Consider the following 14,548-nt stretch of genomic DNA (forward strand, 5'->3'; position numbering starts at 1 on the left):
AGTCTGCCTCTGTAGCGCAAATCAAACGCACCCAGAGAGGCGGTTTCTGATTGAACAACTCAGCGTGCAGAAAACAACTGGTCTCCCATCAGCTAATCTGGGGTTAAAGTGGGACCCCAGTGGAACAAACAGGAAATAAACGACAAATCCCCGGGGGATAGACACATATTGTGTCCTGCACGCCCACAGTAACACACAACCTTTTTGCCTCGCTTACTTTTGATGCCTGCCGATGCCATCGCTGGTAGTCTGCGAGTGCGTCAAAGTTGACAAAGTACGTCTGGGCCTGAGATCCGGCCGAGCTGAACATCAGACAGTGCTGCCTCCGCTTCACCTCCTCCACCTCAATACAAAGACAATACACAGATACGATGAGGAGAAACACTGGGAGAGAAAACACAAACGGAGAACGATGATTATAAATACTCATTATTGCAACGATAATGCCAAAACAATATTGACATTTTTAGTAATATTAACACACTTTTATACCGGTCGGTGTTTCTCTTCCGGTTCTTCCGCAATGTAATGACTAGACTTTGCTAAAATACCAGACCGGTTCACTTAAGCTGTGTTAGCTGGAGAGAGACAGAGAGGAAAATAGTGATATTGACTGTGTTACAGATGTATACCACTGGTCATCAGTATACAAATGTAAGGTCCATCTTTCTTTCTCTGAAAATGTTGCCCTTCTTCAACAGGAAATTGGGCGAGTAGCAGCTACACGTTGGCCTGGGGCCTTGCTTTGTTGGATTTTAGAGATCTTATGGCACGTTGTATATCACAATAACAAGCTTACTATATTACTTATTGACCCACCTGCCCAAACCTGTGAAAAATCAAAGCAGCGTTGGGAGCAAGTTAATAATTTACAGACACATTGGGTGCAAAAGTCCACCTTCTCTAACCAAACAGCAATATTTCTGAATGTTGGCGGTGCGAATTGGGTCTCATCATAATAAAGACTGACCTGTGCATCACTAGGATCTACAACCAGCCCGGTGCTTTAGCTCAACCTCTGCACGGGGAAAGGTTGTCACCCCTCCAGCTTGATCTCTGATCTCTAAACACTGAACTCTCACCTTTCCCCCCACAAGGGGAAGGATGTGCATCTTCCCAGTCAGGCTGTCTTTGACGGAGGCCACAATTAGACAGGTGCCGCAGAGGATGACCTGCCGCTCGGCCCACTTGTGCAGCTGCGACTTGCCCTTCCGGACGTTGAATATTCCTTTCAGCAGGGTCCTCTCCTGCTGGTCTGCATTCACTGGAGGCTCTGAAGGGAAGAGCGCACCCATAGAGGTTAGTGAAGATCCACAGACATCCATCTAATGCACAAGAACCCCCGAGGCTCCTTTTCTAAACAAATTCAGAAAATGACGAGCAAATGTTCTGCAGGTCACCAAGGAATAAAACCTTCCAGAAAATGCAAGTCATATTAATACCCATAGTGAATCAGTATGATATCACCTATATATTAGTCATCTGCTTAGCTTAATTATTCCAGGGATTTATCTGTCATCACCATTTCGGACGGACACTGCCCTATTATCTCATCCGCACATCTGGAATGATTTCACTGCATGCAATACGTTTCGATGTCGTAATTAACGGGAAGAAATAGACGTAAACTTCTGCTGTGACTTGACCCAACGCAAAACCTTTATTTGGAATGATGAAGTGAGGATTAGGTTTGATACTATTCCAAATGAATAAAAGACATTTTCCGTGTTCATGCTTCCCAGATGTCATAATTAGACACAGAATAGACAGAATACATTCAGGTAACAGAAGGTAAGTAAGCACTACAGGGTCATGCTCATCCACCTGACCGAGCTGACGGTTTGTTACACAGAACTATCTCAGAACCTTTGAGTGGAAACTGTGCAATTTAATGATTTATTTATCTCTCTACCAGTTATCATTGTCAGGTTGGATTTTGAAGAAGTTGGTTGAGACTCTTGCCGGTTTTAGACCTAAAAAGAAGTCCAAGCCACAGCATCTAATAAAGGATCATCTTCTCGTTTCCTCTTTTAAATGATTTCTGCTCCCTCTCTTTATAGATCCATCTTGGATCTGTGAAATCAACACGTCATACCAAAACATCAGACCTAAAGTGCAGGTAAATTACCAGGTGTCCTGTAAATGTTGCATGAATAATTGATCGACCTCTTCCTCCTTTTCCTCTCTCACTCAATGCAAACGGCAGCATTAGTCATATTGATGAATGAGTCAGGCTTTTGTCACATTGAATTTCACTCGTTTCAATTCAATTATGCCAACTTGCACAGCAGGCAGCTTTAGCAGGCCGATGCTGGAGGACACATCACACAGCAGTGTTGTTGTCTCCTCTGCCAGGGCTTCAAGTACATTCAGCTTAATGGCAGCTCAAATAAGCAAAGAGGAGCCACTGCCTCAGCCTCTTGTCCTTTGTTGTTACATTTTTCTCAAGCCAGCTTATGTTGCCTCCCACTCAGAAGCTCTCATTGGCAACCTGCTCTCTCGCTCTCTCTTTCTGTTGCACTCCACCTTCCCTTTGACTTTGCAAGGGCATACAAGTGAAACGAAAGGTTGCTTTTTTCCACCGGAGAAACTGATAATGAACAAGCCAACTGCTTCGGAAGACAAATTGGCCGGCTGGCGGATCGATAGGTGTGACTGGTCCTCGGGCGTCCCCTCACTCAAAGAAAACCAATTAAGAGACACAAACCCTCACAGAGTCAGTGATGGGTGGTATGGAGCCACATGAAAGAGTAGGAAACGTTGGACATGGAGCAGGATATTGACCCGCAGTGCTTGTTTTGCACGGGCTGTCGTTTGCTCACTGTTTGACAACAATGACGCTGGAATCTTTTGTTGGGAGAAGTTTTTCCTTTTCCTCCATAGGAAGAATACTTTTTTAATTGGTAGTGAATCAAGTAATGTATTGCCTTGGTAATATTATTTAAATATTTCAAATGATACCAGGTGCTTCAGAAAAATGATTCTCGTTATATATTAAATCTATATCAGGACTCTCGCCCACTGCAGTGTACACATCAACAAAATCATCATTACGCACCCATCAGCTACGGGCCGACAGGTTCTCACTGGCTTCACAGCACATCACCACCGACAAGCACACACAATACTTAGCTTTGTTATAACCTGCAGGAGGCCATTGCAAAGTCTTTATTGTCTTATCAACTAAACTAAACATTCATAGAGCAAGAAATAAGTCCTAAACTACTGTAAAACCAGCGAGAAGCGGTTTGGTTGAAGATTCCAAAGTGTCCCTCTCTTTGGATACAGGTGATGTCCACCAGCTACAATCTTCTGTACCTTCATCAATCTTAAAACCACACTACATTTCTAGGGATTTGTGTGATGCAGGTTAAATTACAAAGACTAATATGAGGTGGATCATTGCGTTTTTATGAGCACAGCTGATGAGATCAGCCAGCTCAATCGATTGGGAGACGAGATATGTGATACCTTTTATATAATTTCACATATTTATAAAGCTAAAATGTTTGTGCTTGCTCCTCCAGTTTTTTTGTTTTTATACTAAACACGTTAAAAAGGAAAATACTACCGCTTTTGAATTTCTTTTCTGTGAATGGGTGAGAAATACTCACATAATATGCATATAAAATATGCTCACTTCTATTTTAGGGTGTGAGCATGCAGCATAGACCACGCTACTTTTAAACTTACATATCAATGCAACCACCAATCTGAAAATCATTGGCCTATATTAAGTCCTCTGATAAAGAGCCGGCTTTTAAAACAAACACTATCCTATCTGTGGGGCTGTTAGTTGCTAGGGAAACAGGTTTATTCACAAAATCAAAGTCCAATCCGAGTTGATAAAGCTCCACACTGTGCAACCTTTGGCTATATGACGAACCGTGTTGACCATTCGCCGTGGCTCAAGACATGTTTGTTGACATCGCCGTGGATGTTGCATGACGCTGTTCTCAGTTGAAGGATGTTTTCGTCCGAGTCGGCAGAGTATGGGGGGGGGGGTGCAGGGCCACAGAGAGGCCACAGAGAGGCCACAGAGAGGCCGCGCTGCCTCCACTACACCAACGTCATCAATGTTTCAAGCGGCCTCCTCTCACAAGGGACAGACGAGAGGGTCAACTCTACAAATTCTCATCCCTCCTTGGTTCATCTCAAGTGTGGCTGCAGCATTCGCTTGCCACCAAACCGAGTGACATCTCCACTCACACGGCGTGCCAGATGAGCAACAAGGTCAAAATTCTGCTCGCTTATCACTAAAGAACATAAATGGACAGAGTAACATATTTAAAGAGGGGCATGAGGGACAGATGGAAGGGAGGATAAAAGATCTAAAAGGGATATGACAGGTTTAAGAGGATGTGATTGGGTGATGAAACAATAAAGGAGGAAGTGAACTGAGGAACTCGGACTGGGTTAGAAAGGAATATGTCAAACTGAGGCCATTTGTCAAAATAGCTCCTTGAAAATGAATCAAACTGGGCTAACCATGTTTATCTTAGAAAATGTTTCCAGAAGTTTCTAAAAGAGTAGCAATGTAAAATGTAGAACTGTTGATTAGCTGATTGCTAGCATACATAATGTATGTCGGTATTAAAACAAATGTTGGCTCCACACTGACTTCAATTCAAGTATTCACTCTTTTTTAAACCTCTTGAGGCTTGTTTTTTTTTGCGTTTTAAAATGATAAATCGTTAAAGGAGGGATGAGGAAATCTTAATTTAGCCTCTAAACAGGCAATGTGTCCATTGTTTCTATTGTAATGTCAATCACAAACATCATTGTGTCATTTCTTATGACTTTTAGCTCGAAGCTCCTGATCTTCTTTTGGAGCCTTTTTCTGAAACAGTTTTAATCACATGACATCAGGGCCACTGTCGAGCACTCGGTTGGACACAGTACTCCCTGTATCCCACAGGTTTTTTGTGTTGCTCAAGATTGCATAGATTACGTTAACATTCAGCAGGGGGGTCAGTGGAGGCGGAAACACCGCCTGATTTGACTCAGAACAGCAAGCTCCACTTGGCAGCAATTCCTATTACATCCCACCTCCCAGATGCCAGCTTTAGGTGGCCTGTGTGTGTCTACCTCAAGAAATACATCTTATTTAAACTTTCCCAGCTCTGTGAACAAAACGGATAGGAGACGCATGGCTGAACGCTGCTTCTGAATGCTCTGTTCTAACGCTGTTTAAAACAGACCATTGCGTTAGTGGACTTTTAAAAAAAAAAAAATTAGCTGGAATGAGCTATTGGATGGGAGACAGTCTGCCAGTTTAGAATGATGAAGAGGAAATCCTTGGGAGCAACTGCGCTGCATCTCAGTAACAGCATGTTATGAGGAGCTGTCAGGAAACAGCAGAGCTTCGCTCTTCGCAGAGCTCTGTTGCTCGGGGCAAATCTGCGGGAACCCAGATCTCAACAGAGTTTCATTTTTCTCTTAAATATCTGCTGCTTCTATGCTTTCTGGCCCCGGTAAACCAATTATTTCGGCCTTCGTACCATAAAATGAAGAGCCAACAATGGTTGGTTATCCACTGGGATTATAGTCTCCCTGTTCCTGCAGGACATGATTTTCACGACTGAGTGATTGCACCAGTGGACCTCAGAGTTTTAGACATAGGGTCACTGTCCATGTCATCACAGTTTAGGATATCCACGGTCTTCATTTAGGCACAATTTAGGTCAGCAAATCTGCACCAGCAAAATCAATAAGTGATAATATTATCCTTTTGCTTTGGTTGGCTCGATGTATAATTTGTACAGCAGCCTCAGGTCTCTCATCTCAAAGATGGGAGCCAAAGATCACAGAGGCAGAGGTGGATCAGGCATCAGGGGAGCTTACAGCAGGCCCACTCTGCGCTGCAGCTGCATGGGCCGACAAAGACCACCGCTGGCCCTCAGGTCTCTGCAATTGTTTTCACAATGAGCGTTTTTTATTAAGTCAGCATTTAGAAATATTTACTCCCCGGCCCCTGTTTGTTTTCATCACATCTGTGCACCACAGCCGGGGGGGGAGTGTGCGTCTGTTAGTTTCTTGAACAAATGAAAGGACGGTGAGGTTTGATAAGTGACTTGCTGCATTGCACTTTGAAACCTTCATTGGCTTAAGATAAAATAAAAGCCATAAAACAGACAAATGTACAGATGCAAGGACAAGCTGATCTATGAAGCGGCTTTCAGGCTGCAAACCAGGGGCGTCGACCCTCAAAAGGCTGTTAAGTGCAGTGTAGTCTTCAGTGATGGACCACAGCTTCCCTCATCTGCTTAGTCAGATCATTACCCCTGACACCCAACCTCCGAGAGACAACCAGCCACCTGGGAGAGGGATCTCAGTACAAGGCAGTTGTTGTGTGTTTCAACAATGCATCACAGCACACCTACGATGCCACTGTGGGTGGCAATGAAACGCCAGGGGAACCTTGTGCCGGCCAGAAACTGAGATCTACTGGCAAAGCTGTGTGACTGGAAAGAACCTGAACACCAGCACGGGGAGGGTGGAGGAACACAGTGAGTCAGTTCAGTACAACAACAAGATCCTGCAAGTTACGCTGCAGAGCAGTGGCTTCTCACCACCTTCCCAGTTCTAGGAGCAGAAAATGACCAAATAGAAGTGGTGCCCTCAGCCTTGGCAGTGCATCGAGTACCGCTCGTGCTCGGTCTCTGGTCCTCTTTTTCCCATGAGTCAACAAAAGGAGGCAGGAAGTCTCCAAGGGGCCTGGCTAGACTGACCAATGTGGCATGACTACCGATGGCAGCCAAAATTCGACCAGTTCTCTGTTGGCAAGGGGCAAAAAGCAGCAAAGCCTCAAATAGACAAATAGGGACTAAGACTAAGACTGAGGCCCCAATGAGAGTAAGATCTGACAGCTAAACAAATAAACATACGTCAGTTCTACTAACAGGCAGTAGAACAAAGAAAAAGTTTTACAATTCCTAGCTGAACTCAATAATGGTGGTAGAATTCTAATTTTTAATAATTCCTTTGTTAGGGATGAAGGGGGTGGGACCAAGTGTTTTGTTTTTACCTTTGTGTAGAACGGAGCATCGGCACAGTCTCTGACCTCACGCTAGACTTATTAAGTTTTTGTTTTGTTAAGAACAAAAAATCATCCTCTGCGGACTCCTGATTTGGAATGTGTGAGTCTAGAAACGCAGCCCAGTAGACGGCCCAATGGAGAAGAGGGAAAAGAAACCACAAACTACTAAGAAGCTCAGGATTGGAATTTTCCACTTTCAAACTGTGTATCAAAAATGCCTCAGAACCCTCAGAATTAAATTTAAATATATAATGGGGCCTTTCTGTGTGGAGCATGAATGCAACCCCGTAAAATATTTACCATATCTTCAGAATCCGTTTTTATAAATTCTCCTCATGAATCAGCCAACCAGAGAATTTGAATAGAAAACGGTTGAGATTTGTGTTTAGTTTGTATTCTTATTCCGCGTGGCGGCGCTTAATGCTCAGTGCAGGGTTTGGGCTGTGCCCTTCATGGGGGAGGATTTGCGCGTGAGCCCCTTAGACACCGTGGTTTGTCTCGCCGCTCCTCTGGCACAGCGGCGTGTGAGCAGTTCAAACCCCAAAACAGAGGGAGTTCCGCTGACTCAACATAAAACAGCAGTCGGTTAATCAAGCGAGGAGCAAAAACAAATCACAGAACATTCAAACTGGTTCACCCACGATGGAAAATCCCGTAATTACTGCAACCGTAAGACTATCATCAGACCAGCCCAGTCTGTGGCTTTATGTGAGCTGTTTCAAGACCCCAAGTTCCACATCCATTCTCCTGCTGCATCAATATTTCACCCTGACACAAGGATTCTGAGTCACTGTGCTGCTGGGGTCACGGGAGCAGGCTGACAGCATCAGGTGAAAGGCGGCCCACACGGGGATGGAGAATCGCCGCGGGATGATGGATGGTCGGCCACTTATCACCGGGCCATGATTGGTGAGGGTTTGTGTCGGGCTAGAGACAGCTTCAGAAAGACATCACACCAAGGAGCCTCAAATCACAACTGGCTTCACTTTGTCCTTGCTGACACACACACACACACACACACACACACACACACACACACACACACACACACACACACACACACACACACACACACACACACACACACACACACACACACACACACACACACACACACACACACACACACACACAGATTCAAACACCCACACCAACAAATAAAATGGATAGAAAAAACCCCGTTTCGGAGCATTTGACCGGCTGTAGCCTGTATTTAGTGCCTCTGGTACGTTTTCCTGCATCCCACTGAGCGGGAGCAGATCATGGGGGGAGATTGGGGAGGATGGCCCCCGCGGGTCAGTGCTCACCAGTGTAGAAGCGGATCAAACAGCTGAGGTCTGAGTTGGCGGCTTCTTGCTGCACTCGTACAGGCTCCGTGTAGCCCATAGCTGCCAGGTAGTCATACAGCATCTGGAGCGGACGCTCATTGGGGTCCAGCCGCCTGCAGGGGAAAAGAAGAAGGAGAGCAGCTATGACGATGGCTGCCACCGAAGCGTTGACATCAAAGTTAAGGTGGATCTAATAGTTATTCTCCTTAAAAACAGCAGGCCGTTTGTGATGGAACGTGTTTGTGTGAACAGACGGTGATTGATTGACACATTCTTTTCGCTTTTACAATCACTTTTAGTTTGTGTTAGTAATTCCCAACACAGCTCCACTAAACATCAATCTGAAGAGAGGTCTAATGAGTCTGGATGTTTGGAAATGGGTCTGCATGATGTGGGAATCCTCGGGGTGTGTTTTACATCTAATTGGCTGGCATGAGATGTGATGCCTCAGCAATCATAGATCATTTAGTAAGGTTTCTTCTTACCATACGGACCGAGTGCGGAAAGAATGGGTTCCAACTCTGTGAACCTGTTAACTAGCCGTTGTCCTTGTACCACATTGACAGGTAATAACTGTGAATGTCAATAAATCAGACCATAAAGCTCAAAAGTTAACGATCAAAAACACAATTTTCATGGGTAGACATGTGTTTCTTAATGGCCAAGATACTCAAGCAAAGCCTGTGTGCATGCTTACATCTCTTTGACTCAAATTAGTTTCCTTATATAACCATTGAGCAGTTATTGCAGGTCAGAGTTTTTAAGCCAAAGTAAATGCATGCTAATACAATCAAAAACATCCTCCATCTGCTGCCTATGAACATGAGATGAAATGAGATTTCTCCGCAGGACGGCTGGCCTCACTGGACATTTTAGAGTGATTTGGGAGGCCAATGGTATCAAGCCGCTAACTCATAAGAGAATTCCGTTGATATGTACGGGAGGCTCCCTCTGGAAGTGTTCTCGCCACGACAACCTGGATGGAAACTCCGGGCATACCCACAACATGTCGGAAGGATTACATATATCATCTGTCACGGGAGCACTTAAGGATCCCGAAGGATCAGCTTGTTGCTGCGAAAAATAACACTGGACTGCTCTGCTCACCTCGCTCCATGTGACCCTGAATGCGAGCGGCTCAGAAATGGATGAATGTCCTTAATCAACGCCATTGTCTCAGTACATTTTTCCAAACAGGGAGTTTGTCCCACACAATGTTCCCTAAGCAGTAAAAAAAAAAATCAAGACCATTTCTTCCTGAGGCGACCATTACTCAAATCTATACAAAGAAAATTACAACAACCGTCACTCCCAGCATGTCCTTACTATCAGTACTATGAACGGCTTTATGTTTCAGATGTTCTTTTGTACATCTATTATGGATCTTAATAATAGTAACTACTGGACTTTTAAAAAAGGACTGAAAACCTGTGTGTGTATTTCCTATGGATAAATTAAACACAATGCTTAGATGAAAGCTTGACTCACCTTGTTATTAGACCTTAACATCTAATTTAAATCCACCCGGTCATACTCTGATTTGTTTTGCTTTGTCATTCCACATCATTATACCTCAACAGAGAGTAATGCTCACATAGAATTTACCATAGACTGTTGTAATTTAAGCTATATAGCTAAACTATTTATTGTTTTACACTCTGCTTTCTAATATCAACACAAGAGCAAAAGAAGGAATTAGCCCAAATTCCTCCCTGGTCACAGATCAGTGAACCAGCTTTCTATCCTTTCACACATAATCAAACGGTCTTTGGCTATTTATGTCTTCATATGTCTTGTGTAGCTGTGAGAGGTGTGCCGTCATGTCCCCTGAGGGTGTCCTGCCTGAGGGGCTGTGGGAGTATGGGATGTTGGAGGAACTGAAGCATGTCCTCAGTGCTGTGTTCACCGACGTTGCTCCAAGTCAAGCTTAATTAAGTTTTGTTTCCATGGGCAGGATATCAAGTTTCTTTAATATCATACAAATAGGAAACATGTGGATATTCATTGAAAATGTATATTGCTGAATTGCTATTTTTCATCACAGCCATTTAGGCTTTGTATTTGTGCATCTGATGCGAGAGATGTGATTCCATTTAAACTTGAGCAGCTGTGTAAACCAGCTGTACAACATCTTGTGTTTCACTGGCACTTTGGTTGTGTAACTGCAACTCAAATCATCCTTCTAAGCTTTAGGTCACTTTGTATTTCTTTTCTCCACCCTGGAACATGATGATACATTAAGGTGTAAGCGGTCACATGATTCAAAGCGCCCAGCAGCACCGTATTGACTGGATCCAAGCAAGACACGGATGAAGGACTGCAGATGTCAGATGCATGGTCCTGACCAGGGACGGAGAAAGCATTTAAACTACAGCGGTGGATAGATTCCCTTTGGGGGACCTAGTGTGTATTCTACCTGACTAGGTCTCCGTGCAGCTGGACATAGAGTCCATGTCCGTCCCTCTGAGCACACAGTTCCTCCACTGTGGTGGTGGTGGAGCACAGCACCAACTGCAGGTCTGTGTGAGGGGTGGAGGCGGCTTGTGGACCAGATGCAGGTGGCTGGGGGTCCACTGTCCCCCCATACAGACACACACAGCCCCGCTGGGTGTCCCCCTTTAGCCAGTCCCGCTCTCTTGATCCAAATCGGTTTTTTCTCGTCACGCAGCCACGACTCCCGTTCCTCTTCATGTTACGCTGTTGACATGAAAAGAGGCATTTTAGCACACATTGAGATCAGATACTACTATCAGCATATTGAACAGCATGTGCTGGTAGTCATTGGATAATCCCAATAATCCCCAATAACTCCAGTCCAGTCTGTTTCTAGAGCGTTTACTGGTTGTTCCAAAAGACAGACCCCTCAACTTCATTCTCAGAGACAATACAGATTTCATCCTAATTGTGTACACCATTTTAATTATATTTTATTTGTTAATGAAAATATCATCATTGTTCAGTGATGTGCAACCGCGTTTCCTGATATTCGGTACGATGCTCCGAGGGACACAGGGGATGTTGCTGCGCACGTCTCTATCTGTACACAACCCAAATGAGAACTGAGCTGAGGAATTGAAGGTGACACTGCTGGAAAGTGGGGCGGTTTTTATTCGTGGTGGGGAACGCGCACCCCCTTCCTCCCACAATGCAATCAATGCTCTGTGATCAATATTCTGGCACCATCAAGTACGTAGCAAGTCATTCCACTGAACATACTTGCAATTGTTTGCCTTTGTCGACTCAAGTCTGCATCTGCTGAGCAGCATCGGCCCGTTCACTCAGTTACCTTTCTCGCCTAGGATGGACTCTTAGACTGCAGTAGTGTCAGGAACCAGAATATCGTGTTGTGCTTCCTTCTTGCCATAATCGCTCGTGGTGATGTCAGCCGTCTGTGCATCAGCCTGATGTTGTTCAAACTAGTGTTGTGCTAATATGCTGAAACATCAACCGCTTCCACCATTCACGGGCACAACGAAGGAATACAGCTATACAAGATTTGTATTCTGCGCACACACACACACATACACACACACACACACAGTTCGTCAAGGACGACGGTTTGACTCGGCATCTATTCGGACAATCCATACGAAAGTATCCAGTTTGGGGACCTATGTCCTGAAATAGTTTGAAAAGGTTGCCATCGTGCCGTCGTACAGCTGCGGCATTCTGCAAGCTGCTGCTGCCACGTGACGGGAGCGTTCCTTAAGATACATCATGGTGTGTCTATGGAAAATATCCAAACATGAGCAGGGAAGGAAAAGTCTGTTGTACCACTAGTTACGGGGGAGGCAGCGTGATACTTTACTGGATAGCTGAGCCCAAGAAAGAGATTTTCAACATTTATCCACCCAAATTCAGCCTTTTAAAATACATTTGGATTGATTGATGATTAATAATAACTATATCTTTCATCAATAAACTAATTGATCAATAAACTGAAATGTGTTCTGAAATTTGATGTTGAATAGAAAATGTGTCTAGTTAGAAATAAAAAAAAAATGTTTTGGCCACTTTCCCAATAGTGACCAATCAATCCATGAATGTTTTTAAAAAAATAACATTTTGAAATACATTTTAAAAGACCAAAACATTGGAATTGTAAGACTTTCACTCCTTGAATAAGTCTCAACTGGACCTGTATTATTCCATAAGTTACAGAGGGAATGATCTAAACGGTTATGGCAGCTGGTTTCAATTTCACACCTGTTGAAAGAACCGGTGACCACAGCGTAAAAGAAGGCTGTAATACGCTTTCCTCATCGGAGTGAAGCACTCAAGCCCGCTGTGGAATACCTCAATGATCAACCCAGTTGAGCACTGTGTGAAGTGAAGCAAGGGGAGCATGAACATTACCAGTAAACTTTTATGATGAACTTGTCAGAGGAGTACATAACTACTCCCTACTGTACATAAAAACAATTCCAACACAACAGCCGAGTAATGCCTGCACACATGCGTAGCACAGCTTAGATCCTTCGTACGAGTGTGTGTGTGTGTGTGCTTGTCGTTGCCTGGTGAGCACCGACCTCAGGGAAGTAGATGTCGTTCCACAGCATGTGTCATGCCTAAAATGTCACAGAAGAACTGTTCAGCAGCGGGCCTTCCTACAGGGGATCAAAGAGCGTACAGCGTGCGGCTGCTGCATTCCTCACTGAGTGGCATTCACGCACAGATCAATCATCAACCAGAGAACGTCAATCACTGGATATCACAGCCATTACATCAAATTACAAAGGATGCGTTTTCACTCTCGTGCACTTTGCCCTGTTTGAATGACAGAAAAAAAAAATCTTCTCCATGTAGCACAACGCACAGTCGCTGTTTTGAAAATCACCTACTGCATCACAACAGAAAACACCTCCGCTGGCAATGACTCGCCTTTAGCACTCGGATCCCCGTCGCAGCGTGAGATCCGGGACCACTGCGGCTGGTCGGATTCTGCCCCGCTCGGTGCGCCACCGCGTCCGGCTGCCTGTCGACGCGAGCCCCGTCATCCCCGACATCAGCTGCTTTCTGCTTGGCGTTCGTCGCCGCGGCCGCGGCCGCTGCGTTGTTGTCCTCGTCCTCCATCGCCATGAACGATCGCCGTTACCAGCGACGGGAACCAAGGAGGGCCGCCCCGGCGCGCGCCCGGCGAATTCCCACAGAGAGGCGCAAACGCATCGCGCGTCGGCGCAGCGACGCCATGTCCAGACGGGAATGTGAGTTGCTGTCAGATGGGCCTGCCGGAGAAGCGATCAATAAACATGAAATGGGCGGGTTTAGGGTATTTATTATTCATCGGCCCCTCAGCTCCCGCGTGAAAGCGAGAGGCGTATTGTATTATGCATATAAGGCAAAGACCACTTTTACCACTTGGTGTAAGAGTAATGAGAAATCACGATATGCCCTTGGAGGGCGTGTTTTGGGTTACTCACTAACCCATTGGGTTACGTAGATTATATTTACCTATTCAGTTACTTCTTGAAGATTCCGCTGTGTGATCTAGTCACATGGTAACTTGGCTTCACCGATGATCCCTTCCGGGGTTTTATCCCATCTAACTTAGTTAAGAGTTGACCTTATGGTTCACGTCTTTTTAGTTCTTTTCATCAGGTGCATTGCACAATTGACAATTTACCCAATATTCTGTTAAATAGCTGTGGTTCATTTGGATTATAATTGATTAAAATAAAGTCATAAATAATACGGAGTTAAAATAATTATCTGATGACTTAGACAAAGGGTAAGAAAATACAGAGCTAACATTACGGTACAGAATTTAGAATATAAACTTACATTTTATATCCTCTAAAATTACGGCATCAAGCTACGTTTATTGGCAATTATGGTAAGAGCCTGAAAGACTTCAAAATAAGAGCCCAGTTCCAACGAACCTAATAAAACATGTTATATTTCCATCAATAACTTACAGTACATTTTATGTAAACCTATGAAAATGTAATATTTTATAAAAGCGGCTACAAATCTGCTCATATCTTTTAGTATATTTTTGGTATAAAAGTATTATAAAAATATATGTGCTTGTATCATATTAGAAATCAAGGTGCAAACATTAAACCTAAAACTGGTGATAGATATCTGGACAGATGTTACAGCAAAATCGCTAATTCATAATAATCCCTAAAACATTTGAAATAACCATCATTTATTTCACCTGATGTCCCGAGTGACAACT

At 44.3% G+C, this 14,548-nt stretch overlaps 1 protein-coding gene and 1 long non-coding RNA gene across 2 annotated transcripts in view; one reads left to right on the forward strand and one right to left on the reverse strand.

The window, feature by feature from the left end:
* phlpp2 (PH domain and leucine rich repeat protein phosphatase 2) overlaps positions 1 to 13,707 on the reverse strand; it is a 28,651-nt gene extending 14,944 nt beyond the window's left edge. The window contains exons 1-5 of the mRNA XM_037484994.2: positions 13,249 to 13,707; positions 10,784 to 11,064; positions 8,347 to 8,480; positions 1,083 to 1,273; positions 218 to 343 (exon numbers count right to left, since the gene is read on the reverse strand). Of these exons, the coding sequence (XP_037340891.2) occupies positions 218 to 343; positions 1,083 to 1,273; positions 8,347 to 8,480; positions 10,784 to 11,064; positions 13,249 to 13,446 (930 nt within the window). The 5' untranslated portion in view covers positions 13,447 to 13,707. The remainder of the gene's footprint in view (positions 1 to 217; positions 344 to 1,082; positions 1,274 to 8,346; positions 8,481 to 10,783; positions 11,065 to 13,248) is intronic.
* LOC119226759 (uncharacterized) lies at positions 1,176 to 10,822 on the forward strand. Its single transcript, XR_005121279.2, has 3 exons — positions 1,176 to 1,299; positions 2,061 to 2,119; positions 9,217 to 10,822. It is a non-coding gene; the product is annotated as an uncharacterized LOC119226759 (long non-coding RNA).
* Positions 13,708 to 14,548: the final 841 nt, after the last annotated feature.

Source organism: Pungitius pungitius, chromosome 4 (assembly GCF_949316345.1).
Source record: "Pungitius pungitius chromosome 4, fPunPun2.1, whole genome shotgun sequence".
Classification (NCBI taxonomy): Eukaryota; Metazoa; Chordata; class Actinopteri; order Perciformes; family Gasterosteidae; genus Pungitius; species Pungitius pungitius.